Genomic DNA, 21,529 nt, shown 5'->3' with positions numbered 1-21,529 from the left:
AAGCGTTGCAGAGGTGTGGCTCTCAAGAACAGCTGTCATCTGTAAGAAAAATGTCAAATTACTGCTTTGAGCTGCAATGTTCTCATCCGTCTATTTGCCAGATCCAGTCGTACAGAATTACGGTCTTGTAGTGGTGCACTTCTTATAGGGGGACCCCTGTATTCAGCTCTGCCCCACTGTTGCCATGGGTCCATCTCATACCACCGATTCTACAGTAATTCTACTGCAGCAGGTGATGTCTGGCGGTACGATACTCCCGTGTCTCTCAAGTCAATGATTCGACCTTTTTCGAAGTCAGAAAGATAGCAATAAGGTGCATGTTCTTTGGGCATGAAAAATTGTAGCCATCATATTCTCACACAATGCTTCATTCGGAGTTAAGGATCCTTCAGTACTGAAAGTACGCTCGCGTAAGGATGAAATTTTAATCATCATATTCCACAGGCATGGAATTGCTGGAGTATCAGTTTGGTATCATTAGATCACGGTGTTCATGGTGTAACACTTTCCATTTCCGTCAGTGTAATTAGCTCCAATAATACGATATCGAGTCTAGTTGCAGAGATCTTGAACACTAAAAATATGCTACACATACTGTGTCGCTAATCCGAAGTAAAATATTCGCGCTTGCTGTCTTCATTGCACTACAGCAGACACTACAGCTCAGTTTGCGAATTGAAACTGTGCAGTTGGAATGGCCGTGTCTCGAATTCCCGATCTTTTAACACTTATCGCCCCTGCTGGGTTACGTTCACGACAGCACAAATGTCCTACCACCACTAGCCAAAACGATTCAGCAACTGGAATGCAGTGTTTTTGCCTCCATCACAGCCTGCTGGGGGTATGCAAAAAAGTATGCTTCTCGAATTAAACTACATTAAAGGTTTCGTTCTGTCACAAACGCTCTCTCTCAAACACACACACACACACACACACACACACACACACACACACACACAGTGCTTTATGGGCGGTGGACCAGGAGAAAAGCGGTAAACATGCGCTGTCTGCTCGTGGTCACGTTGCCAGTCGCTGTAAACAGGCGTCGCAAGCAGTCGCTGATGCTTCGTGACGAAGACGGACACGGCCGCGGATTTCGCGACCGCCTTGGGGGTCAATCGCTGGCCGCGCCTTCGGCGCCACGCCCACTTAAGAGGCGGGAGGCACTGATTGGAGGAGAGTTCAACTGCGCCGCAGACCGCTGTCGCAACGGGACGGTTACCCCTAGCAATTTAATTGTCAGATGTGGCGACATCCCTTCTTGTCCAGTAGCGGAGCATCTTGTGCCAGCCAACTTGTGCACCAAACATTCGACTAGGGTGGTACCGGGAGCCTCCCAGCGAACGAAAAGAAATAAGACTTTCCTAGTACCAGTACTACCATTTCCTTGAATGACCTCTCCTTGTTACTTAAGCTTTTTGACCTTCCCTGTTGAATCAGTGGCTGTGTGTATAAAAATTCTGACGGCTTTTATGTTATAAATTTGGCTCTTTCTGCAGAGATTCTTAAACGTGCCCGACTGGAAATCTGTTCCAAGAGATCGATTTGCATTTCTGATGGATTTTCAGATAGTTCAGAAAAATCGTCTATAAATGTCAGTTTACTTCAACACATCCTTTCGTCCTAGTTTTATTGGTGATACTTGGTATTCTTTTACTTTTTCATTCCAGAATATACCGTTATCTCTATTTTAGTAGATCTATGCAGTCTAGACTACAATGGTGTTACCAGCAGATTGTTCCGTGAGAGTCGGTGGTGGTGGTTAGTGTTTAACGTCCCGACGACAACGAGGTCATTAGAGACGGAGCGCAAGCTCGGGTTAGGGAAAGATTGGGAAGGAAGTCGGCCGTGCCCTTTCAGAGGAACCATCCCGGCATTTGCCTGGAGTGATTTAGGGAAATCACGGAAAACCTAAATCAGGATGGCCGGACGCGGGATTGAACCGTCGTCCTTCCGAATGCGAGTCCAGTGTCTAACCACTGCGCCACCCCGCTCGGTCCGTGAGAGTCGTTAGGACATTGTAGCAGTACCCGATGTCAGTGTCAGGGGCGTACCAGAATTGCCCAGTTGGCGGAGGAATACGCCGCATTGTTTTCAACGGTGTTTGTATCAACTGCCCGCAAATGAAACCTCTCGCTCCGGGTCTTTCGTCGCCGCTGTCGTTTTATGGCTTTCTACCTCTCCAGCAGGTGTCAGTGTAGTGGAGAACAGGACAGCAGATACAGGCGTCAAGAGTGAGGTCGAATTCAGGTGAACACCTCTTTTGCGAACATTTTCGGCGAAATGTTGTGACGCCCGCAAAGAAACAGGGGAGTCGGGCAGCTTTGAGAGCGCTATACAGGAACCCGCACGGCGTCTGGTGTTGACGTAGGGGTACTCGACACGGGGCACGCGAGCGGCGACCACAATGGGGACCGGAAGGCTGCGCCACAATGCAAGAGCTCGCCTCTGAATGGCGACAAGCAGCAGGAAGCTTAGAGCGCAGCTTGTCAACAACGATTGGCGTGACAACGGCCAGCTGGTGACAGGTCTGCTCCTTTGGCAGCCCGTCGTTGTGCTCCTGACTAACACCTGTGTGTTGCAATCGGCGGAACTAGCGTCTCCCCCCACTTCTCCTCTCTCTCCCTCTCTCTCTCTCTCTCTCTCTCTCTCTCTCTCTCTCTCTCCGCTTAGGCATAGCCGGTTACTGAATTCAGCGTCTTGTTTGTCTCGGGCACTAAATTCGCTGTTGACTCTCCAGATGTCAAATCCCCCCCCATCACCAGAGAGACTGCCATCCCATACACTACACGGTTCCCTCTACTATATCATCATATCTAGCATCAGCACTTTCCCATCACAAACAAGAAATTTGCTTCACTTGTTGGATAAACACATCAGACAATTACTAGTTTTGTGAGAGGGAGTTTCATAACCTGTTAAACAAAGGATGTACAACTGGTTCTGTTCTGATGTGTGATTATTGACCACATTCGAAAAAGAACATACCACTCCGGTACCCCAATTCTTTGGTTTTCTTTTAGATGGTGTGCACTGGCCACAGCACACACTAATTTCGAAACTTCACATACTTTTACCTAGGAACAAAACTGCACGATCGGGATCTCACAGACATCTCAAGTGAAGACAGAAACCGTTCCTCTGACGTCACTCCAGATTCGTTATCCAACTGGGTTAGTGTCTCTCTCTCTCTCTCTCTCTCTCTCTCTCTCTCTCTCTCTCTCTATCTCTGGAAATCTTCCGGAACGGAGCGGAGGAAGACGCTATATAGTACCTGGAAGAGGCGCACACGGCCTACTTTGGCTGATGCGCCGTCTCTATCACGACCCAACTGCCGTTCGGCAACACAAGAGCGGAAGGCGAAAGGCCCGTCGAACGTGGCACACGAGTCCTTCCTGGGCCGTCTTCCGGTGTGGCGACTGGCGTGGGTAGAGGTGAACGCGCCGCCGTAACCGTTAAAAATGCTAATGCAGTTTTTTCGTCCGAACGGCACTAGAAGTAGGAAGGTCTGGGCGAAAAGCTAGCTCTCTCTCTCTCTCTCTCTCTCTCTCGGGTGACCGGACCCTGTGATATACCGGTACACGGCCTTCCGTGCGTGGCAGCGCGCATGTGCGATGCAGGCGACCCTTCGCCGCCAAGGCGGTCGCGCCTGCCACGCGGCGAATAGCAAAGCACTACTCGAGGCCCTTTGGTGGTCACCGTTTCGCAGAACACCCGCAACTTGCCGCGCTGCGGGGCACATTGGAAATTCCCCTATCAGTGGACGAAGGGCGCCGGTTTTTAGCCAAGATAAGGTGTTTCAGCTCTGCTGCTGAAGTGCAATTCAGTCATAACCCTTACTTCAGCCACGTTAACAGCAGCTGAGCTCCGTAGACTGTGGACTAAATTATTTTAACAAAATATAGCAACCAAGCACGTTATAGAGGTATAATTTGGTGTCCGGCCGCATTTCGCACTTTATCTTCAACTGGCTCAATAAAATTCATATTTTCGTCAATGCAATGCTTTTATCGATTGTATTCTGCACCAGGGAATATATAAGCTGAGATCACAAAAGTCATGGAATAGCGGTAGTCACACATACAAATGGTGCAAGGTGTGAAGGGGTAATCCACTGGCGGGGCCGTTGTTTGTACTCACGTGAAAATTTCTCCGAGCCGATTATGGCCGCACGGCGGGAATTAACAACTTTAAATGCGGAATGGTGGTTGGAGCTAGACGCACGGGACATTCCATTCCAGAAATCGTCACGGAGCTCAATAACCCGAGTTCCACAGTGACAAGAGTGTGCAGAGAGTATCAAATTTCAGCCATTACCTCTCACCTCGGACCGAGAGCAGCAGCGTTTGCGTACAGTTGTCAGTGCTAACAGACAAGCAACACTGGGTGAAATAACCGCAGAAAACAATGCTGGGCGTGCGACGAGCGTATCCGTTTCCGTTAGGACTGCGGCGAAATTAGGACTTAATGAGATAGAACAGCTAGACATCGCTTGCAGCGCCTTTCCTGGTCTCGTGGCCATATCGATTGGACACTAGACAACTGGGAAACCGTGGCCTGGTCAGATGAGTCCCGATTACAGTTGGTAAGAGCTGATGCTTGGGTTCGAGTGTGGCACGGACCCCACGAAGCCGTGGACACAAGTTGTCAACAAGGCACTGTGCAAGCTGGTGGTGGCTCCATCATGGTGTGGACTGTGTTTACGTGAAATGGACTCGGTCCTCTCGCCCAGCTGAACCGACCATTGACTGGAAATGGTCATTGTTTTGCTAGTTCGAGACCATTTGCAGCCAAACAATTTTTATGGACGGCAATGTGCCATGTCACCGAGCCACAATTGTTGACAACTGCCTGGAAGAACATTCTGGACAATTCGAGCGGATGATTTGGCCACCGAGGTCGTCCGACGCAAGGGGCACCGGCAACATTTTTTTGCAATTGTGGACTGCTACAGAGGCAGCATGGCTCAGTATTTTTGCAGGGGGTCTTCCGACGACTTGTTGAGCCCATGCCCCATCTAGTTGCTGCACCACGCCGGGTAAATGGAGGTCCGACACGTTATTAGGAGGTATCCCACGATTTTTGTCACCTCAGTGCAACGACAAAAGGGCACGGTAGCCTCAGGCGTCACGTCTACCATTACAAAATTTCGACAAATGATGAAAAAGCAGAGAGAGTAGGAGGGGACACAAGAGAAACTGTAGATGGGAGGAAGGAGAAGAAGGCTCCCGTTCTGATTGATAGGGGGTGGGGCGAGGGGGGGGGGGGGGCGGTGACGTAGCCACGAGACGACGCAACGGGGCAATTGAAATAAACGCGCTCGGACAAAAGGGCGTCACAATTGGACAGCAAAGTAGCCCGGCTGTGGGCACGTCGCGGCGACGTCGAAGTCGACGTCGGCAATGATTGGAGGGGAGAGAGGGAAGGGGGGCGCACGAGTCAGGAAGGAAGAAAGGAGGGAGGGAGGACAGGACGCGAGGAGCGATACGATGCGACGCGTGCGTCTGAAACAAAAGCGGCGGCACGCAAGGTGAGCCGAGTTAAGCGGGGACGGCGGTGATATAAAGTGTGGCCCGGCCGGCGGCCGATCCTCAGTGTGTCTCGCGACTCAGCCGCTCGCCGCCCGTTGCTGCGAACTTAACTCCCTTGCGCGAGTGCTGCGGGAACGCGTCCGACGACCCCGCCCGAGACAGTGCGTGTGCTCCTCGGGACCCGCCGAGCGGCCCTATCGTCTCCAGGGGAACAGACGACAACGAACGACGCGCCAAGATGGTCAAGATGTTGATGCGGGCCGACACGCACATTAACATTAATGTGCCGCAGACCGGCCCGAAACCGAAGTGCACCTGGTCACAGGTAGACGCCGCCACCCGTTTACTCTGCATGAATCCACCCTCAATGTGTGCGCGATTATACACCGATCTACGGTAGGCTTTGGAATAGGTCTCTCAAGACTCTGACGTGAAATTCGCTTTGTAATGTCTCACGGCTAGTGCATTGGGGATATGAAGTTAACTGTTCGATAATTTGAGGTAACACTTGATTTCTTATTCTCTAGGTATTCTGGACTAGTATCTCATGCTATACTCTCACTCACTGCCCAGCCTTATACCAGGCGAGCTGGTTCCCAACTGGGAACAATTAGAAGGGAATTGCCTTAAAATCGTGGGAAGTCTCCCGAAAAACTTGGTTAGAAACGGATGTCATGAAGACCATTTTCCATTTAACTGTGGGACTATGACGTTACAGACACCCAATATGAAAGCTTAGTGTATATATAGGTACTGGGTCATCTTTGATTCCATAAGGAACTGTTGTGCACAGTGATCGTACACTATAAGGAAAAGGACACAGCAATCAGTCGCGAATCCATTTTTTTTTCCTTGCATGTCTACATTTCCGCTATAAATAGCCATCTTCACTGCATTTGGGTTACAATTCAACAAACTCGCGGTGGTAGAAGTCACCATAGTGTCTTACTGGTGTATAGGCAGTTTTTCCTAATGGTGACATGTACCGGCGCGGGTTTGTTGGATTGTAACTCAAATGCACTGCAGATGGCTATCGACAGCCGAAACCTAGATATGCAAGAATGATAAAAAGCAATGGGATTGCGACTAATTGCTGGGAGCCTCTCCTCCCTCCCGTACCAGATGGTTATAATTAAAGCGCAGCTACTCACAGAGGTCCAGTGTCGACTGTACTTATCGTATGTCAGCGAACTCGGTAGATATTCTATTACGTTAACGCGGAACTGATTTACGCTGGAAAAAATTAGTTCCAATTTTGGCCACCAAGTGCAAATCAGGCGCTGTGAATGCAAGGAATACGTAAAGAAATGTTGCGATATGTAACGTACTAGGAACGGGAAGTAGGCAGAAAAAGTCAAAGAAGTGAGACAGTTATAATGTTGAATGTATGATTATCCACCGCTTACACAATTTGTTCAATATCAGCACCGGAGACGACGACGAGATGCTGCAAAGCGCCCGATTTGCAACTGGTGGCGGTAATTGGAACTAATTTTTTCAGCTGAAATCGGTTCAGCATTAACGCATTATCATATGTACCTAGTTTCGCTGCCATACGATAATTACTGCCCACACTGCACTATAATTATAACCACCCGCCATAAGAAGGTGCATGTATCTCGCCAGTGAATTGTTCGACATGTGCAGTGCACCTGGAAACATGTAGCTGTTATTGATTATTGAAATCAGATCTTTCTGTTCTGTCAGCAGAACGGCGCGATTCCTAGCAATTGGATAGATTTTCGTGCAGCATTTTGTCCGTACCGGCGAAAAGTAATGTTTGAAACAAAATAGTATGAATCTCAGGTACTAATTCTTAGCTAACGCTATTTTGTCGAAAGTCGACATGTTGAGAAACGTGGCTGTTGTACTTAAGGTTTATAATTTATATAAAAAACAGCTATCAGCCACATGTATGGTTTAGAAAGGTTTATTATCTTCAGACCATGACCGGTTTCGGATTTATCTTTACAAATCCATCTTCAGATGGCAGATTACAAGCGTTCTTAGTTGGACCCAGTTTTGTTTATGTTATTCATTTGCTGCACTGGGAAAGAAAAGAAATATTTTTGTTGTCATATCGGTAATGGTATTTTTACGAAAGATTTACTTCTTTTACAAGATCTAATTGCTCAGAGATGGTTTTTATAAACATTAGTAAACTTGCAGGTTAGTTTACTTACGAGCTGTGTAGTTCTGCCTGACGAAATAAGTAAGCTCGTAAGTAAACTAACCTGCAAGTTTACTAATGTTTATAAAAACCATCTCTGAGCAATTAGATCTTGTAAAAGAAGTAAATCTTTCGTAAAAATACCATTACCGATATGACAACAAAAATATTTCTTTTCTTTCCCAGTGCAGCAAATGAATAACATAAACAAAACTGGGTCCAACTAAGAACGCTTGTAATCTGCCATCTGAAGATGGATTTGTAAAGATAAATCCGAAACCTGTCATGGCCTGAAGATAATAAACCTTTCTAAACCATACATGTGGCTGATAGCTGTTTTTTATATAAATTATAAACCTTAATTCTTAGCTACTTGTGGGGATTCGCTACTTTACTGGCATGTTTAATAATAATAGTGTTTACTCATTAAGTAGTCTTGATATTGCCCAGGCGTTGCTCTTTTGAAGTCCTGATGGCGATGCGAAATTTTATCGTGGGGCCTGCACACTTGCTACCTTACCGCATTAGCTGCACGGCTTCCGAGACTGTCTAGGTGACAGAAATGCCACCAGACGTCAATTCTGAGTGGCACGTACCTGTCCATAAGTCAGCAAAGCTTTCGAACCAAACAGGCTGTTAACTGTGCACAACGGAAACGGGTTTGTAACTCGTGAAAATGTTCTGCCCCTGCTGAGCTTACATTCTCGGCGTCGCTGACTGGAATGTTGGGACGTGCCTTCTGACGCACGGACTTTAGTGACACTGAATAATTTACGAGTAATATCTTTCAAACGCTGTATGTTCTGTGCTTTTTGTTTATCTCATTTGACTCGTCACAAAACTGTAAGGTATTAATAATTACGGAACTGTCCACCGTTACGCAAGGAAAAAAAAAAGGTCCCATTCTTCGGCGGCCAAATGATGCACGTGTCATCAGAAGATTGTCGCTCATGTTTGCCAAGTTCGCGTTCCTTTAGAATTCTGTGTGAGAAGTGGTGGTAATAAGGGGGAAAAGAGAAGAAAAACTGTATCAACGGAATAGTCTCACCCATAGAAAGCTCAATGCAGACTTCTGAAATGCCGTAACACTCCTGTGACGGGCAGAGAAGCAGCGGCTGTTGGCGCCTAGCGACAATGAAGAGCTTCCTCGGATGATTAGAAATTCATTCGGCTGTGCTCTTAACGAGCGCGCCTTGTTTCGTGGCTGAGACTGTACAGCCTCGATACGGCAGTGAGGCCATTACAGATGAAGCAACACTCTAGGAAAGCACTGCTCCATTAAAAAAAATTACTCCGGGTGGAACTTTCCCAATCATCACACTCAGACCACGGGCACAGCCCGTGCGCTTGTCGCTTCGTCGAGGAATAGGAACACAGCTCGAAATCAACTGTATAGGGATAAATCATTCTGCTACAAACGGAACGAATAGTAACCAGAAGGTACTAGTCCACCTATCTCGCAAGTATTCATACCTCCCAACAATTTGAAATTCTTAATAACAGATATCCATTGGTCCCTCATATACTGACTCATTATACGGTAAAGGAACTCGTACCAGAAAAAGTGCTGCAAATAAGGTCAACAAATTTACAGATCTCACTGGGTTCCGCAACGTTTCATATTATTCAGGGTTCTACAGTAAATTCGTTTCGAAGTTTACACATGGGCGCGTGTTATCACGTATAGGGTGTTCCACGGTGCTCAATAAATATTAGAACAAGATGCAGGGTGGAAAATTCGGGTACATACTTCTGCATATATCTCGTTTTCACTGGATTCTGATTTACGACTAATGTTGCCCACGCACAACAATGCGTAGATTGTATCATAAAAGTTGCGAATATACCTGTAACGAACATTTCTCCCGAAAAATTCAATCCGCTATTAATTGTTAGTATGTACATAACCAAAACACAAACATTAATATTTCACAGCTAGTCTCTAGGTAATTTTTGTAATGAAACATTATACATACACCATTCCATAGCTATTGACAATTAAAAATTAAAGTGCATACTAATTAATACATGGTCAGCTCTAAATTGTCCGCTATATCATTTGCTCCAACGATATTGTTTCCACGGGAAGATCTGGCGACGGTGGTTCAAATGTCAGCGCAGATACCCTGCTATTGTATTCTCAACCGCAATGTGATTTCCGGTAGACTGTCTCAGCATACTATCGAAGCTGCCCTCCCCCCTTCCCCTTTACCACGCTTTGTTCGGCGCAGATCCTGGCCGCTGCTCCTTACCAGGAACCTACGTGACCGGCGACATGCGCCTAATCCGTAAGGACATCAATTACAACCGCGGATACAGAACCCAAATACGGCCGAGTGGCCAACTCCACGCCCATACTTAACGATCGGGCGACGAACTCTTGACGGAACGGTAATCCGGCTTGACGTCAACTGAGAAAACGAGCCCTATAGGTAAAGGTGCTGACAACGGCACGTATCCGCTGGCTTATTATGCTAACGTGACCACCATTGGGAATACTCTTTATTGAGGTGGTGATCTAACAGTCCGGAAGGTGATACGCACTCCGTCAACGACAGCTGATGCCACAGTTATTATTATCACGATCATGAATCGATTATCAAAGTAATAACCAAACCTAGATATTATAATCTTACGTAATCACTATAATGGCCATTACATTTTGACTTACATCGCAATTGTTAACGCGAAAGTTTCTTCAGATGAATTTCTTTTCATAGGAGCCGGCTATATTACTTACTAAATTCTGTTATGTTAGCAAGTAGTAAAAACATATGCGTTTTCTGTTTTCAGGTGCTGGCATCTGTGTCCGTGTCCATAGGATCTCTCGTGGTTGGATTTTCTTCCGCCTACACATCACCAGCACTTGCATCCATGAAAGCCGACACCAACAGCACGATCACCGTTGATAAACAACAGGTAAGATTTCCAGCAAAGAGTCTAATTTATCGTTTATCGCACCTACAATCAAGATTGAGTCGAAACGAAGTTTGTTACGATATTTCGTTGGATCGTAAGAACCGTGCCTTTTTATGTGGAACCCGCCACTGCACGTAGTTGCTGGTGATAACTAAGATATGGTGTTCTGGGAAGTACGGCAACTGAAAGAACAGCAGGATATGTAACGAAGACACCTACTAAAATGAATTTCACTTTGCAGCTAGGTGATCGCACTACGTGTATTCTACAAAAGTCAGAAAAGTTACAAGAAACTTACGGCTGGAAACCGACCTAAGGAAATAAGGCGCTAAGGAAAAATATTGCAGTTGATACAATCAGAGATGAAAATTTCGTTTTTGTGAACAAAGTTGATTATGTCCCGTAATGAGGCTTTCTTGTTTAATTAAATGCGTCCTCACAGATATCAGTCCAAGTGACGCTCCACTGGACACATTGTTAGTACACTGTTATGGACTGGTATTCAGATAATTCCTACGCTCGGAGTAATGTAAACAAGTTTCTTGCATTTATGAAAATTAAGGGCAATTACAAGAAGGAAATGAAGGGCTCCTCATTAAAGGCAGCAGACCCCTGCAGGATTTTCCAGGAGCACCTTCACACCAGTAGCGGCCGCGCTGTGCCTGTATTAGCATTGCAACGCGATAGGTGGTGAACGACCGTGGCCCAGAAAACCTCGTCTCCGCCTGGTGGAACGCGGCAAAGGCGTTGCCTGGATAGACGAACAGGCGACCCGCCCTTTTCAATGCAAGGCGGTCGCTTGCAAGGCTGTTTTCTTCGAACAGATGGAATGGTGAGAAAGCCTTCGCCTTGCTGGTTCTGATGGGATAAACGCGCTTTCGGTTGGTGTGTAGGGCGTAATCGAGCGACCGCACAGTGGTTAAATCTGACATCAACTGTAGTCAAAGGTTGGTTTGTACGGTACGGTGCTTTACGGGGCAATTGGTCGTGGTATGCCTTTGCCTTCCTCAGACTTCTGTATCGATTTATCCAACAAGTTGTAGGGGGAACTTCAGTTTAGCATAGAACCCAAACCACGGTGCAACTCTGCGTTTTTCACAATTGCCAAACATTCGCAGAGACGAAAAGTGACACAAAGATCCTATGACTCACCGGAGATCGATCTCCAGACCTTCGTATCCATAGTCTGCCACGTAATTACTGACAAGGGAGAAATACATGCTACCGGCCACCAATTTTGCTCATCTTTCACACGATTGTAGTACATATCTGGACGTAGAAGGTGCTGCTCTGGTACAATACGGTCCTCAAGCTTTTTCGAGAAGTCGAAATTGAAAGTTTTAGGAGCCAGTTAAACACAATACACAGAGGCAGCTTTCGAGCAGCGGTTAGCACTACCGCCTAAGGCGGCAAACGAACTCTGCTAGTGCTGAATTTTTTCTTTCTAATATACTGAACACTTCTTTTGTTACCAGTATGAACTGTTGTCTTACCACTATCAACTACTACTATGGAAATGAAGCGCTCTGCAACACATCGACTGCGAAAGCAGGCAACACTGGTTCACTCCACTAATACGGGACACAACTTATTCCCTATTGAGACTCTCAAAAAGTGTACATTACTCGAAACAGGTGTAGCCCAGTATGAGTTCAGTCCAATACGCGTATGTATGTACCGATAAATAAACGTCGGTTTCATCGCGATAGCTTTTTTTACCTTGCTATGAATGTTACCAAAATAATTACCATCACTATTATTGTTCTTTTCTTGCGGAACATCAGTTGTGTTGTAACGATAGGTTTGGTTAAATATGGGGAAAAAAGAGCTGCATGTGTTACATCGGAGTAGGTAAAGCAGTCGTCAACCGCTCGATTAGTCTGAACATTACAGTGGTTTACTACGCGTGGTCCCACTATAGCTGTATGGCCTTCCTGACACCAACCTTTAAACTGACCTACCCAACCATTTATTGGATGACCTACAGTTTAACGTGGATTCAAACCACGGCGCAACTCGGCAATTTCGACACTACTGCCGGAGTAGAAAGAAATGTTAATGGCATAAAAATTCTCAGACTCAATGGGGCTGTAACAGCAGACTTTTGGCTTTGTAGTATTTAACCACAGGGCCACACCCATTTAAAGTACACAATCGTACGAAAGATAAGAAAAATTGGCGGACCCATTGGGCCACATACAGAACACACACACACAATATTAGACTGCGACGTCTACCAACTGTCGACTGACCGGTGCGCTTGTCTGTCGGTGTGCAGGAATCGTGGATAGGCAGCCTGATGCCGCTGGCGGCCTTGCTGGGAGGCGTCGCAGGCGGCCCTCTGATCGAAGCCATCGGCAGAAAGACGACGATCCTGGCCACGGCCATTCCGTTCATCATCTGTAAGTATCCGCTGCCTGCTGCTACCTGCTACACTAGTTAGGACGCGCCGCGCCGCCCCCCTCGGGCCCCTGTCTAACTCCCGCCTCTCGCCCGTGTGCCGTGCAGCGTTCCTGCTGATCGGGCTGGCCGTGAACGTGCCCATGATCCTGGCGGGCCGCTCCATCGCCGGCTTCTGCGTGGGCATCGCGTCGCTCTGCCTGCCCGTGTACATGGGCGAGACGGTGCAGGCCGAGGTGCGCGGCATGCTCGGCCTCATCTCGACCACATTCGGCAACCTGGGCATCCTGCTGTGCTACGCCATCGGCAACTGCCTCAACTGGTGGAAGCTGGCGCTCTTCGGCGCCGGCCTGCCCGTGCCCTTCCTCGTCTGCACGTGCTTCGTTCCGGAGACGCCGAGATGGTACATCTCCAAGAGTGAGTATCCTCAGCACTGCACTCCCTAACATTCCTCATACAAAAAACCTTGAACTGTTTCGTAAATTTCAGAGACTTTTTTTTAAGGAAGTATGTTGTTTACCAGTTTCTCCATTTCATTGCAAAACGAAAAGTGCTTATCCTATCAGACAGCTCTCCCAAGATATACTGATTTCTTCGTCTCTCTGACCTCACTTCCGCAAAATCCAACATTTCATACGCAGATCTTACGAACTGGCTCTCTGACTTTCTTCATACTTACACACGTAGTCCCAGAGGGAACGGTCAACATTCAAGTTTATGACAGAAATTGTCATTCGAACCAAAAGAGTCCAGTAAACATGGGCTCTAAAATGCGCACCTCAATGGCCATGAGCACTGCGTCATCTTCGATACTGTGAAACAAATCTCTTCTGTTGTAACCTCTTTGCTCTCCGTATTTTAGGAGGTGGTAGTACGGACCAAAATAACAACAAAATTGTCTAGTAAACACGGCTCATACCTTAAGAGCTACGAGCACTGGTTCAGTAGAAGAGATGTGTTTCACAGTAGCGGAAACGACAAAGTGCTCATATCTCCGAAGTGTGCACTTTAACAGCCCATGTTTACCGGACTTTTTTCCTTGTTTTGGTCCGTACTACCACCTCCCAACATACATAAAGCAAAGAGTTTGCAGTAGAAGAGACTTGTTGCACAGTATCGCAATCGATGAAATGCTCATCGCCCTTAAGGTACGCATTTTGGAGCCCACACTTGCTGGACTTTTTGCTTCGAAGGATCGTTCCTGTCATATCCCTGAATACAGATCATTTTTCCTGGGACACCCTGCAGAATTTGAAGGTCAGTGCCCAGACAAGTTTCCCACGAATACACGAAAAAAATCAACAGTGAATAACAAAGTACTTCATGATTACTTAACAGATCCGCCGTTACATTTTTTTTTAAATTTTCAATTCAATCTACAAATTACTAGATCGAGTTACACAGGCGTTCCATATAATTTTAAGCCTTGGACTAAAATAGTTTTCTGTCTTATGCTACTAGACAAAGTCACACGCTCCCCAAAAGCCACACATAAAATAAGTGTATACAAATCCACTATAAGATGGTGTATTTGCAAAAGTTTAATCAGAACTCCACCGACAAAATTACGGAGACTGTCCAGGGATGTTTTTGGGTATTTTGATGCAAGGATCCCGTGGTTTCCGGTGGCTCGTTACAGAGCAATAACGTAATTATCATATATTCGGTTTTGTTGTCAGAATTATGTATTTACGTAGTAACTACCCAAAATCATTGCTATAAAAACGAGGAAAAAAGAAACAGTACAGGGATTCATCGAGCAGAGAAGATCTCTTTACACAACGCCACACACTAGAATGGTTTTACTAGAATAAAGTCGACACTAATTCCGATTTTACAGACGCATCGGTCTATATCTCTCCACAGTGCTTCTGTCCTCCAGACTGTGTCGTTATAATGAGACTGTCATCGATATTGCAAACAAATTTGTACGGAGATGCACCAATCTGACGTCGCCCTCTACCTTTCTGTTGCAGACAAGAACAAGAGAGCGCACAAGGCACTGCAGTGGCTGAGAGGCAAGGACGCAGACGTCACGGCAGAGCTGCACGAGATCGAGAAGAACCACCTGGACTCGATCAAGAACGCGCCCGCGTCCGCCCTCGACCTCTTCAACAGGAACAACATCAAGCCCATCATGGTCAGCATAGGCCTCATGTTCTTCCAGCAGCTTAGCGGCATCAACGCGGTCATCTTCTACACCGTCGACATCTTCAGGGTAAATATTGCCTCCAGTTCGCCAAGTGTTCTCTTACCGTGCCGAAGTGAAGACTCCCTACCGATAATCGCACATTACGTCTGATGTCTAACCAATTCTTCCTTCTGGCAGGACGCTGGCAGCACGATCGACGGAAACCTCAGCACCATCATCGTGGGCATCGTCAACCTCGGCTCCACATTTATCGCGACTGCGCTCATCGACCGCCTCGGCCGCAAAGTGTTGCTGTACATCTCCGCCATCTCGATGAACCTGTCCCTCCTCGCCCTGGGAGCGTTCTTCTTCCTCAAGGACACGGGATACGACGTGAAAGACTACGGTTGGCTGCCGCTGGCCAGTTTCGTCATCTTCGTCATCGGGTTCTCGCTAGGGTTCGGGCCCATCCCGTGGCTCATGATGGGGGAGATCCTACCAGGTAAGCTGACGCATCAACATTTTTGTCGTTTTAGTGTCATTAACATAGTACCAAAAGCCGTAGTGCCTATTACTGCAAATGGGCTGGAGACAATCAGGAGAGAAGTAAGAGTGTGGCGGGGTGGGGGAAACAAACTCCGTAATTTCGAAAAAAGTCAAGGTTGAATCCCCTAATGCCGAAGCCGAATTCCGCAACTTGCCCTTCAGCTTTGAGAGCCAGACGAGTCCTCTGCAATTTAGAAAACAACAAATATGTGCGAGAGTTTTCAGTCGCGTTTTAACTCTTTGCTTCAATCGGCTCACCCTAACATCATTTCTGCAGCGTGAGAAGATTAAAAAATTGACACTCAAAATCTCTAGTTTATCAAGTATCATTCAAGAAAGTACTTTTATCTGAAGCTCCTTTTTTTCTTTGAACACAATTGTGGTCTACCTTCTTCCACGTACGGTATTTAATATAACTATTTGCCTTTTTTTTAACTTTCGCAATAAAAATGTAACGGCACTCTTTGGCTAATCCTGTCACACTCCTACAATATGGCGTACTTAGGTGTTTCGGGGAGTGGCCAAGAGAAAAGTACACAAGTGCTTCTTACTGAGGATTTCTTGTACTGGCGGTAAGAGCAGTTTTGCGCAAGTTGCGGAGGTCGAATGTAGAGCATGTACAAGTTGTGGAGTCCGTATGACTCAGATGTAGGGGAGACAGTACGAAATTTATGAAATCCTTCCTGTCATCTGGCTTCACTGTCTCAAGATGAAATGACAACTGGTATTAAGAGACGATATTCATTACTTTTGTTTCACTGGCGTGGCACTGTACGACACCAGTTTAGAACAGTTCACACGCAGTAATAAAGCCACAGAAGACGTTGAGATTTGTTTCACAAGTAACCACGGCAGTAATACCCGCTCTGATTCGAATACTCTAGTGCCTGACTGAAAGCGCCGTTTTCTCTCTTTCCACAGCCAAGATTAGAGGACCGGCAGCGTCCGTCGCCACGGCTTTCAACTGGGCGTGCACCTTCATCGTCACCAAGACTTTCAGCGATCTCAAGGAAGCAGTAGGTCCGTACGGAGCGTTCTGGATCTTCGCCACCATCTGCTTCTTCTCGCTGATCTTCGTGAAGTTCTGCGTTCCCGAGACGCAGGGCAAGAGCCTCGAGGACATCGAGAGGAAGTTCCACGGACCCGTCAGGCGAATGAGCTCGATCGCCAACCTGAAGCCTATGCCGATGGCCGTCTGACGAAACTGTAAGGCTCTGTATGTGATGTTCTGCGAGCCGTCGCGAGCCGACGACTGCTGGCCGCGCGAGTCCGGCGTGGAATAAAGGAACTGAAATCAAACTTCCGTTGACTTTGGTGAATCTCGGGTTAAGAAAACCCCCCAAGAGTATTTATGATCAATGTCATCGCCATCCACTCACTTCATGTTGGTCATCGAACATCTATATTCCATCACGAGCAACGTCGACGTCATCACCGTAGGTCTGGCGTAGCAGGAGGGCGCCCACTCGCCCTTGCAGCGCGCCCATGCATTGTAAATATATGTATTACGGGGCCACAAAATACTGAAGCCAAATGAGAATCAAACCAAATATGCAATCAGTCTTTGACTTGTAGAACTAATGTTTTGATATTTTTGTACAAATAATTCACCAAGAAATCAAATTTATTTTTCCTTTTACTGTTTCGTATTGTGCCACGCAGTCCGGAAAGAAACTTTTATACACGCTCTTTAAAAGTAGTAAAATCGCCATCTTGCAAGCAGAGTGCACAGGACGGGATGAAACTCTAGCTCACCTGTTTCGTTCTAGATCTCCAAATTTTAACTGCTTGAGTTTATGGAATTCAGATCAAATTAAAACAACATCAAGTTCAGAATTTAGGTTATCGCCCCAAACAATCAGACCAAGCATTCTGTTACAGAACGAAATTACTCAATATAATTTCATAAGTGTCCGTGAAGCTACTTTGTAAACAAACGGATCAGAACTTTGTAAAAGCCCAAGGGCAAAATCGAAGGCTTGTGTGTATCATGATACGAAAAGTATTAATTCCAAATGTACACAGTGTAATGTTACACATTTGTACCTGCAAAGCTAACAGAAAAATGGACAGCAGCATTGTCAATGGAAGGTTTTTGTAAAATTACCATGGCATTTCTGTTATCTAAAATAAAATGTTAAATATTTATTAGACAACATCACACTATAGTCATTGAAATGTAAATATTGTACAGAGTAGCTATAAATTCTTGAGATATTATTGGGAGTTGAAGATGAAGTTTAAGTTTTCCAGTGCATTTAGTTCCTCTAAATTGTTGTGGTAGTAATCTACTCCACAGCGTGCTAGTACATTCCACTCTATGATATATGCAACATTCTGTTGCGCATTATTTCGTGAAGGCAGCAATATTATGGAGTTATGGTATGACCTGTAACTTCCATGGTATAATCTTTGACTTCCAATGTAAAAGATACACATTGTATCACAGTCTTTTTTTAATTATTGATACTACCATGTGATATTTTAGTTGTAAGCATTCCAGTAGGACCTACTGCGATTGAGATCATTAAAGATATTATTTTTTTACAAAAGAGTTTCCTTTTAAAAAATGTCCCCGAGTCCTCTTGCCTACAGTACTAAACAATAACCCGATATTTTAGTCGTCATTCTGCTGCAAATTCTCGAAAATTAACTAAATTAAACATAGTGTAACGAGGCTACACACACACACACACACACACACACACACACACACACACACACACACACACACAGAGGTGTACCCAGGAGGGAAACAACATACCACCATCACCACCACCACTAGAAAAATAATCTTCACAAAATGAATTCTCGTCTTGTCGCACCATACAGACTAGCATCAGTTCAGCATCAGTTTGAAGAAAGGTGGACCACATTGCAGATACTGCCTAGTAGCAAATGTACCCAAACTATTTGTCGTGAAATCTCTAATCCATTTCGCCATTCAAAGCAAGTTCAAAAGCTAACGTTTTCTGTTATGACCTTCCCTTCCAAAGTGACACAGTAAAACATTCAAGAAAATAACAGCAATGACTGGTGATAATACACATTCAACGAATGAATAACGAAAAGACGAGTTCAGTTTGCTGATAAAACGTTGTGTTCTGAGAGTTATTAGCTTTAAGATTACAAATGATAAAATCTGAAAATGTGCGGTGCATAGAAAGTTATGCCGAGACATTAAAAAGAAAATTCACTACAAAATTCAAACAGCGAAGATAAGGTCAGAGTCATTTCGTGGAAAGTGAAGATTCTGTTACGTGTGTAACACCTGCTGTTCCTTTGTTTAGTGGCAAGTCTGCAGAGTTCGCATCGTCAAACCTTCACTGTATATTGTTCATATTCAGGTCTTTTCTTTTTATTTTCATGTTAATACTTCAATGTCAACTGTACAAATGTTACGTTCGAATCCACAGAAGAATTCATCAGTGAAATTTTGCCGCGTAAGCTGTGAAAGGAAACTGTATTTTGTCCTCAGTAGTACTTAGGATTACTTATTTTTGACACAATTTTACACTGAATTGTGTAAGGGTGCACGCCACGAAGAAAACTTTATAAAAATTATATACCACTACACTGTATCATATTTCATATAAAGTAGGAAAAAATTAAATACATTTAAACATGAATGACAACGAAATCCATCTAAAACTTACAGAGAAAATAAAACATCAACTTGCAAAAAATGAGCCATGGAAAAGGCAAACATTCTTTAGTGAGACACAATTAACATGTTCAGTACCGCACGCATAGTTATGCAAGTTTCACGCCAGGCCACAAGCAGCTTCAGATGTGAGTATTAAAGGGCACTTTACACACTGAGGTTTGTCAGTACAGATCTCGTTCGCGGCGACCGTCTGCACACGAGTCTGCAGTATTCAATTTGCATTTACACCTTCCAACCACAATGCAGCTTTCGCACAGTCCTGAATCAGTAGTTTGAGAACGCAAAGTATTTTCTGGACACGGCCAAATTAAGTAAATTTGCTAATAAGATACCTATTCTGTCTATAGCTGTTATTTCGGAAGCTATAAAAGAGAAGATCAGTACGGAGAAAAGGGACAAACGGCTTATGAAACAAACGTGCAACGCATTCGCGTTTCAACGTCACCACTCTTCAAATGAATTGAAGTTACGCAAAATAAGTGAGAAATCAAAGTATTAACTTCCTGTAAATTCGGACTTGAAATAACTAGCAATGAAGGAAACGTTAAAGAAAACTGACTTTGGTGTTAACGCTTTTACGTAAATTATTAAATAATTTCTGTAGCAACTTTAGGTTTTTTAAAGCCCACAGTTGGCTTGGGACGCGCCGCTATGTGCATCTCGAGATGCAGCGCCGCTATTGCACATCTCGAGATGCAAAGGTGATGATGTTTGGTTTGTGGGGCGCTCAACGGCGTGGTCATCAGCGCCCGTACAATTATCCAATCTTTGCTCAGTCCAATTTCGCCACTTTCCTGGATGATGATGAAATGATGAGGACAACACAAACACCCAGTCATCTCGAGGCAGGTGAAAATCCCTGACCCCGCCGGGAATCGAACCCGGGACCCCGTGCTCGGGAAGCGAGAATGCTACCGCGAGACGGGAGGGATGGGTGGGGGAGGGCTATGCTTACCCAAACAGGCATACACGTGAGGGCAGCTGACGTTATCGCAGATGCAATATCTTACTTACTAACCATCACTTATCATAACAAAACTATACAGGTACAAAACTCTGTCGAAATTTGATGGCTCCCGCACAGTGAATGTACTACAGGTGTATGCAATAAAAAGGAAAAGGAAAGAAGAATCAGATTAACATCTCATCAACATCGAAGTGTGAAAGGGGGAACACAAATTCATTCAGTAGCAGACTACTATTAGTAAGCACACTGGACAAAAATTACGCACCTCAAAGAGCCATCACGCTAGCGCCATGCAACGCACCCTCTAGCCTTGTTATTGGCTCCAATGTGGAGAGGGAGCGAGTTTACAAGTTTCGTCAGATAAGCCGCATCCACTTAAAGCTAAACTGCGAGGATGTGGAATGATAACATTTTGTCTGCTGTTCCAAATAGTCTCGGACATTTTCTGCAAGGGTGAAAACTATCAGGTGACTTAACAGGCCAGCCAATTTGCTCCAGTGCCTACGGCACCCTCTGCACACTGCACGTTAAACGCAATCGATATTGTCAACGCCTTGCACAATTTTGAAAAGGGGCAGAATATCTTTTTCTTTGCACTCCGCTAAACGCCTTCCAACAGCTGATGCCCAGTTTGTTAGTTTGGCACAGTAAAGCAGTGCAGCCTTTCGTGGAACTGACAGCAATCGCTTTTGCCAGATACTAGACTCAAATACACGATGCATGCAGTTTCCTTCACAGTATTTACACAGAAACTGGTTGAGACACACCTTCATTCAGTGACTGCAATAGTTCTTGCCAGCTTTGATGTCAACTGTCATTGACAAGGCGTCACCCTTTTGTCTCTTGTCCCCCAGTTATGACCTTTTTGCGACCACTGTTCTTACGTTGTGTTACATGGATGCAAGCAGCACGCAATTCCTTGTAGACATGTTAGAGAGTCCACACTGATATAATAAATAGTCATTCGTGGTGGAGTCATGGGGACATTCAAACAGTATAGCTCCTATCTGCTCTTTAGACACGTCAACTCAACTTACGGCACTGAATGTACACAACTGACAAGCACGTACACTTTACTGCCATGACAATGTCTGCGATGAAGGCTCATGGGCGCATGGTGCTAGTTGTACAAAATCTACGGCACTACTACTACTACTACTACTGCTGCTGCTGCTGCTAGTAGTAGTAACAGTACGCA

At 45.5% G+C, this 21,529-nt stretch overlaps 1 protein-coding gene across 1 annotated transcript in view; it reads left to right on the top strand.

Moving 5' to 3' along the window:
- LOC126161327 (facilitated trehalose transporter Tret1-like) overlaps positions 1 to 16,996 on the top strand; it is a 33,478-nt gene extending 16,482 nt beyond the window's left edge. Inside the window, exons 3-8 of the mRNA XM_049917081.1 lie at positions 10,495 to 10,620; positions 12,899 to 13,022; positions 13,129 to 13,437; positions 14,997 to 15,238; positions 15,350 to 15,653; positions 16,619 to 16,996. Coding sequence (XP_049773038.1) covers positions 10,495 to 10,620; positions 12,899 to 13,022; positions 13,129 to 13,437; positions 14,997 to 15,238; positions 15,350 to 15,653; positions 16,619 to 16,896 — 1,383 coding nt within the window. The 3' untranslated portion in view covers positions 16,897 to 16,996. The remainder of the gene's footprint in view (positions 1 to 10,494; positions 10,621 to 12,898; positions 13,023 to 13,128; positions 13,438 to 14,996; positions 15,239 to 15,349; positions 15,654 to 16,618) is intronic.
- Positions 16,997 to 21,529: the final 4,533 nt, after the last annotated feature.

The sequence above is a fragment of the Schistocerca cancellata genome, chromosome 2 (assembly GCF_023864275.1).
Source record: "Schistocerca cancellata isolate TAMUIC-IGC-003103 chromosome 2, iqSchCanc2.1, whole genome shotgun sequence".
Taxonomy (NCBI): Eukaryota; Metazoa; Arthropoda; class Insecta; order Orthoptera; family Acrididae; genus Schistocerca; species Schistocerca cancellata.
The sequence above is the reverse complement of the archived record's forward strand: the minus strand, read 5'-3'. Positions and strand labels throughout refer to the sequence as shown.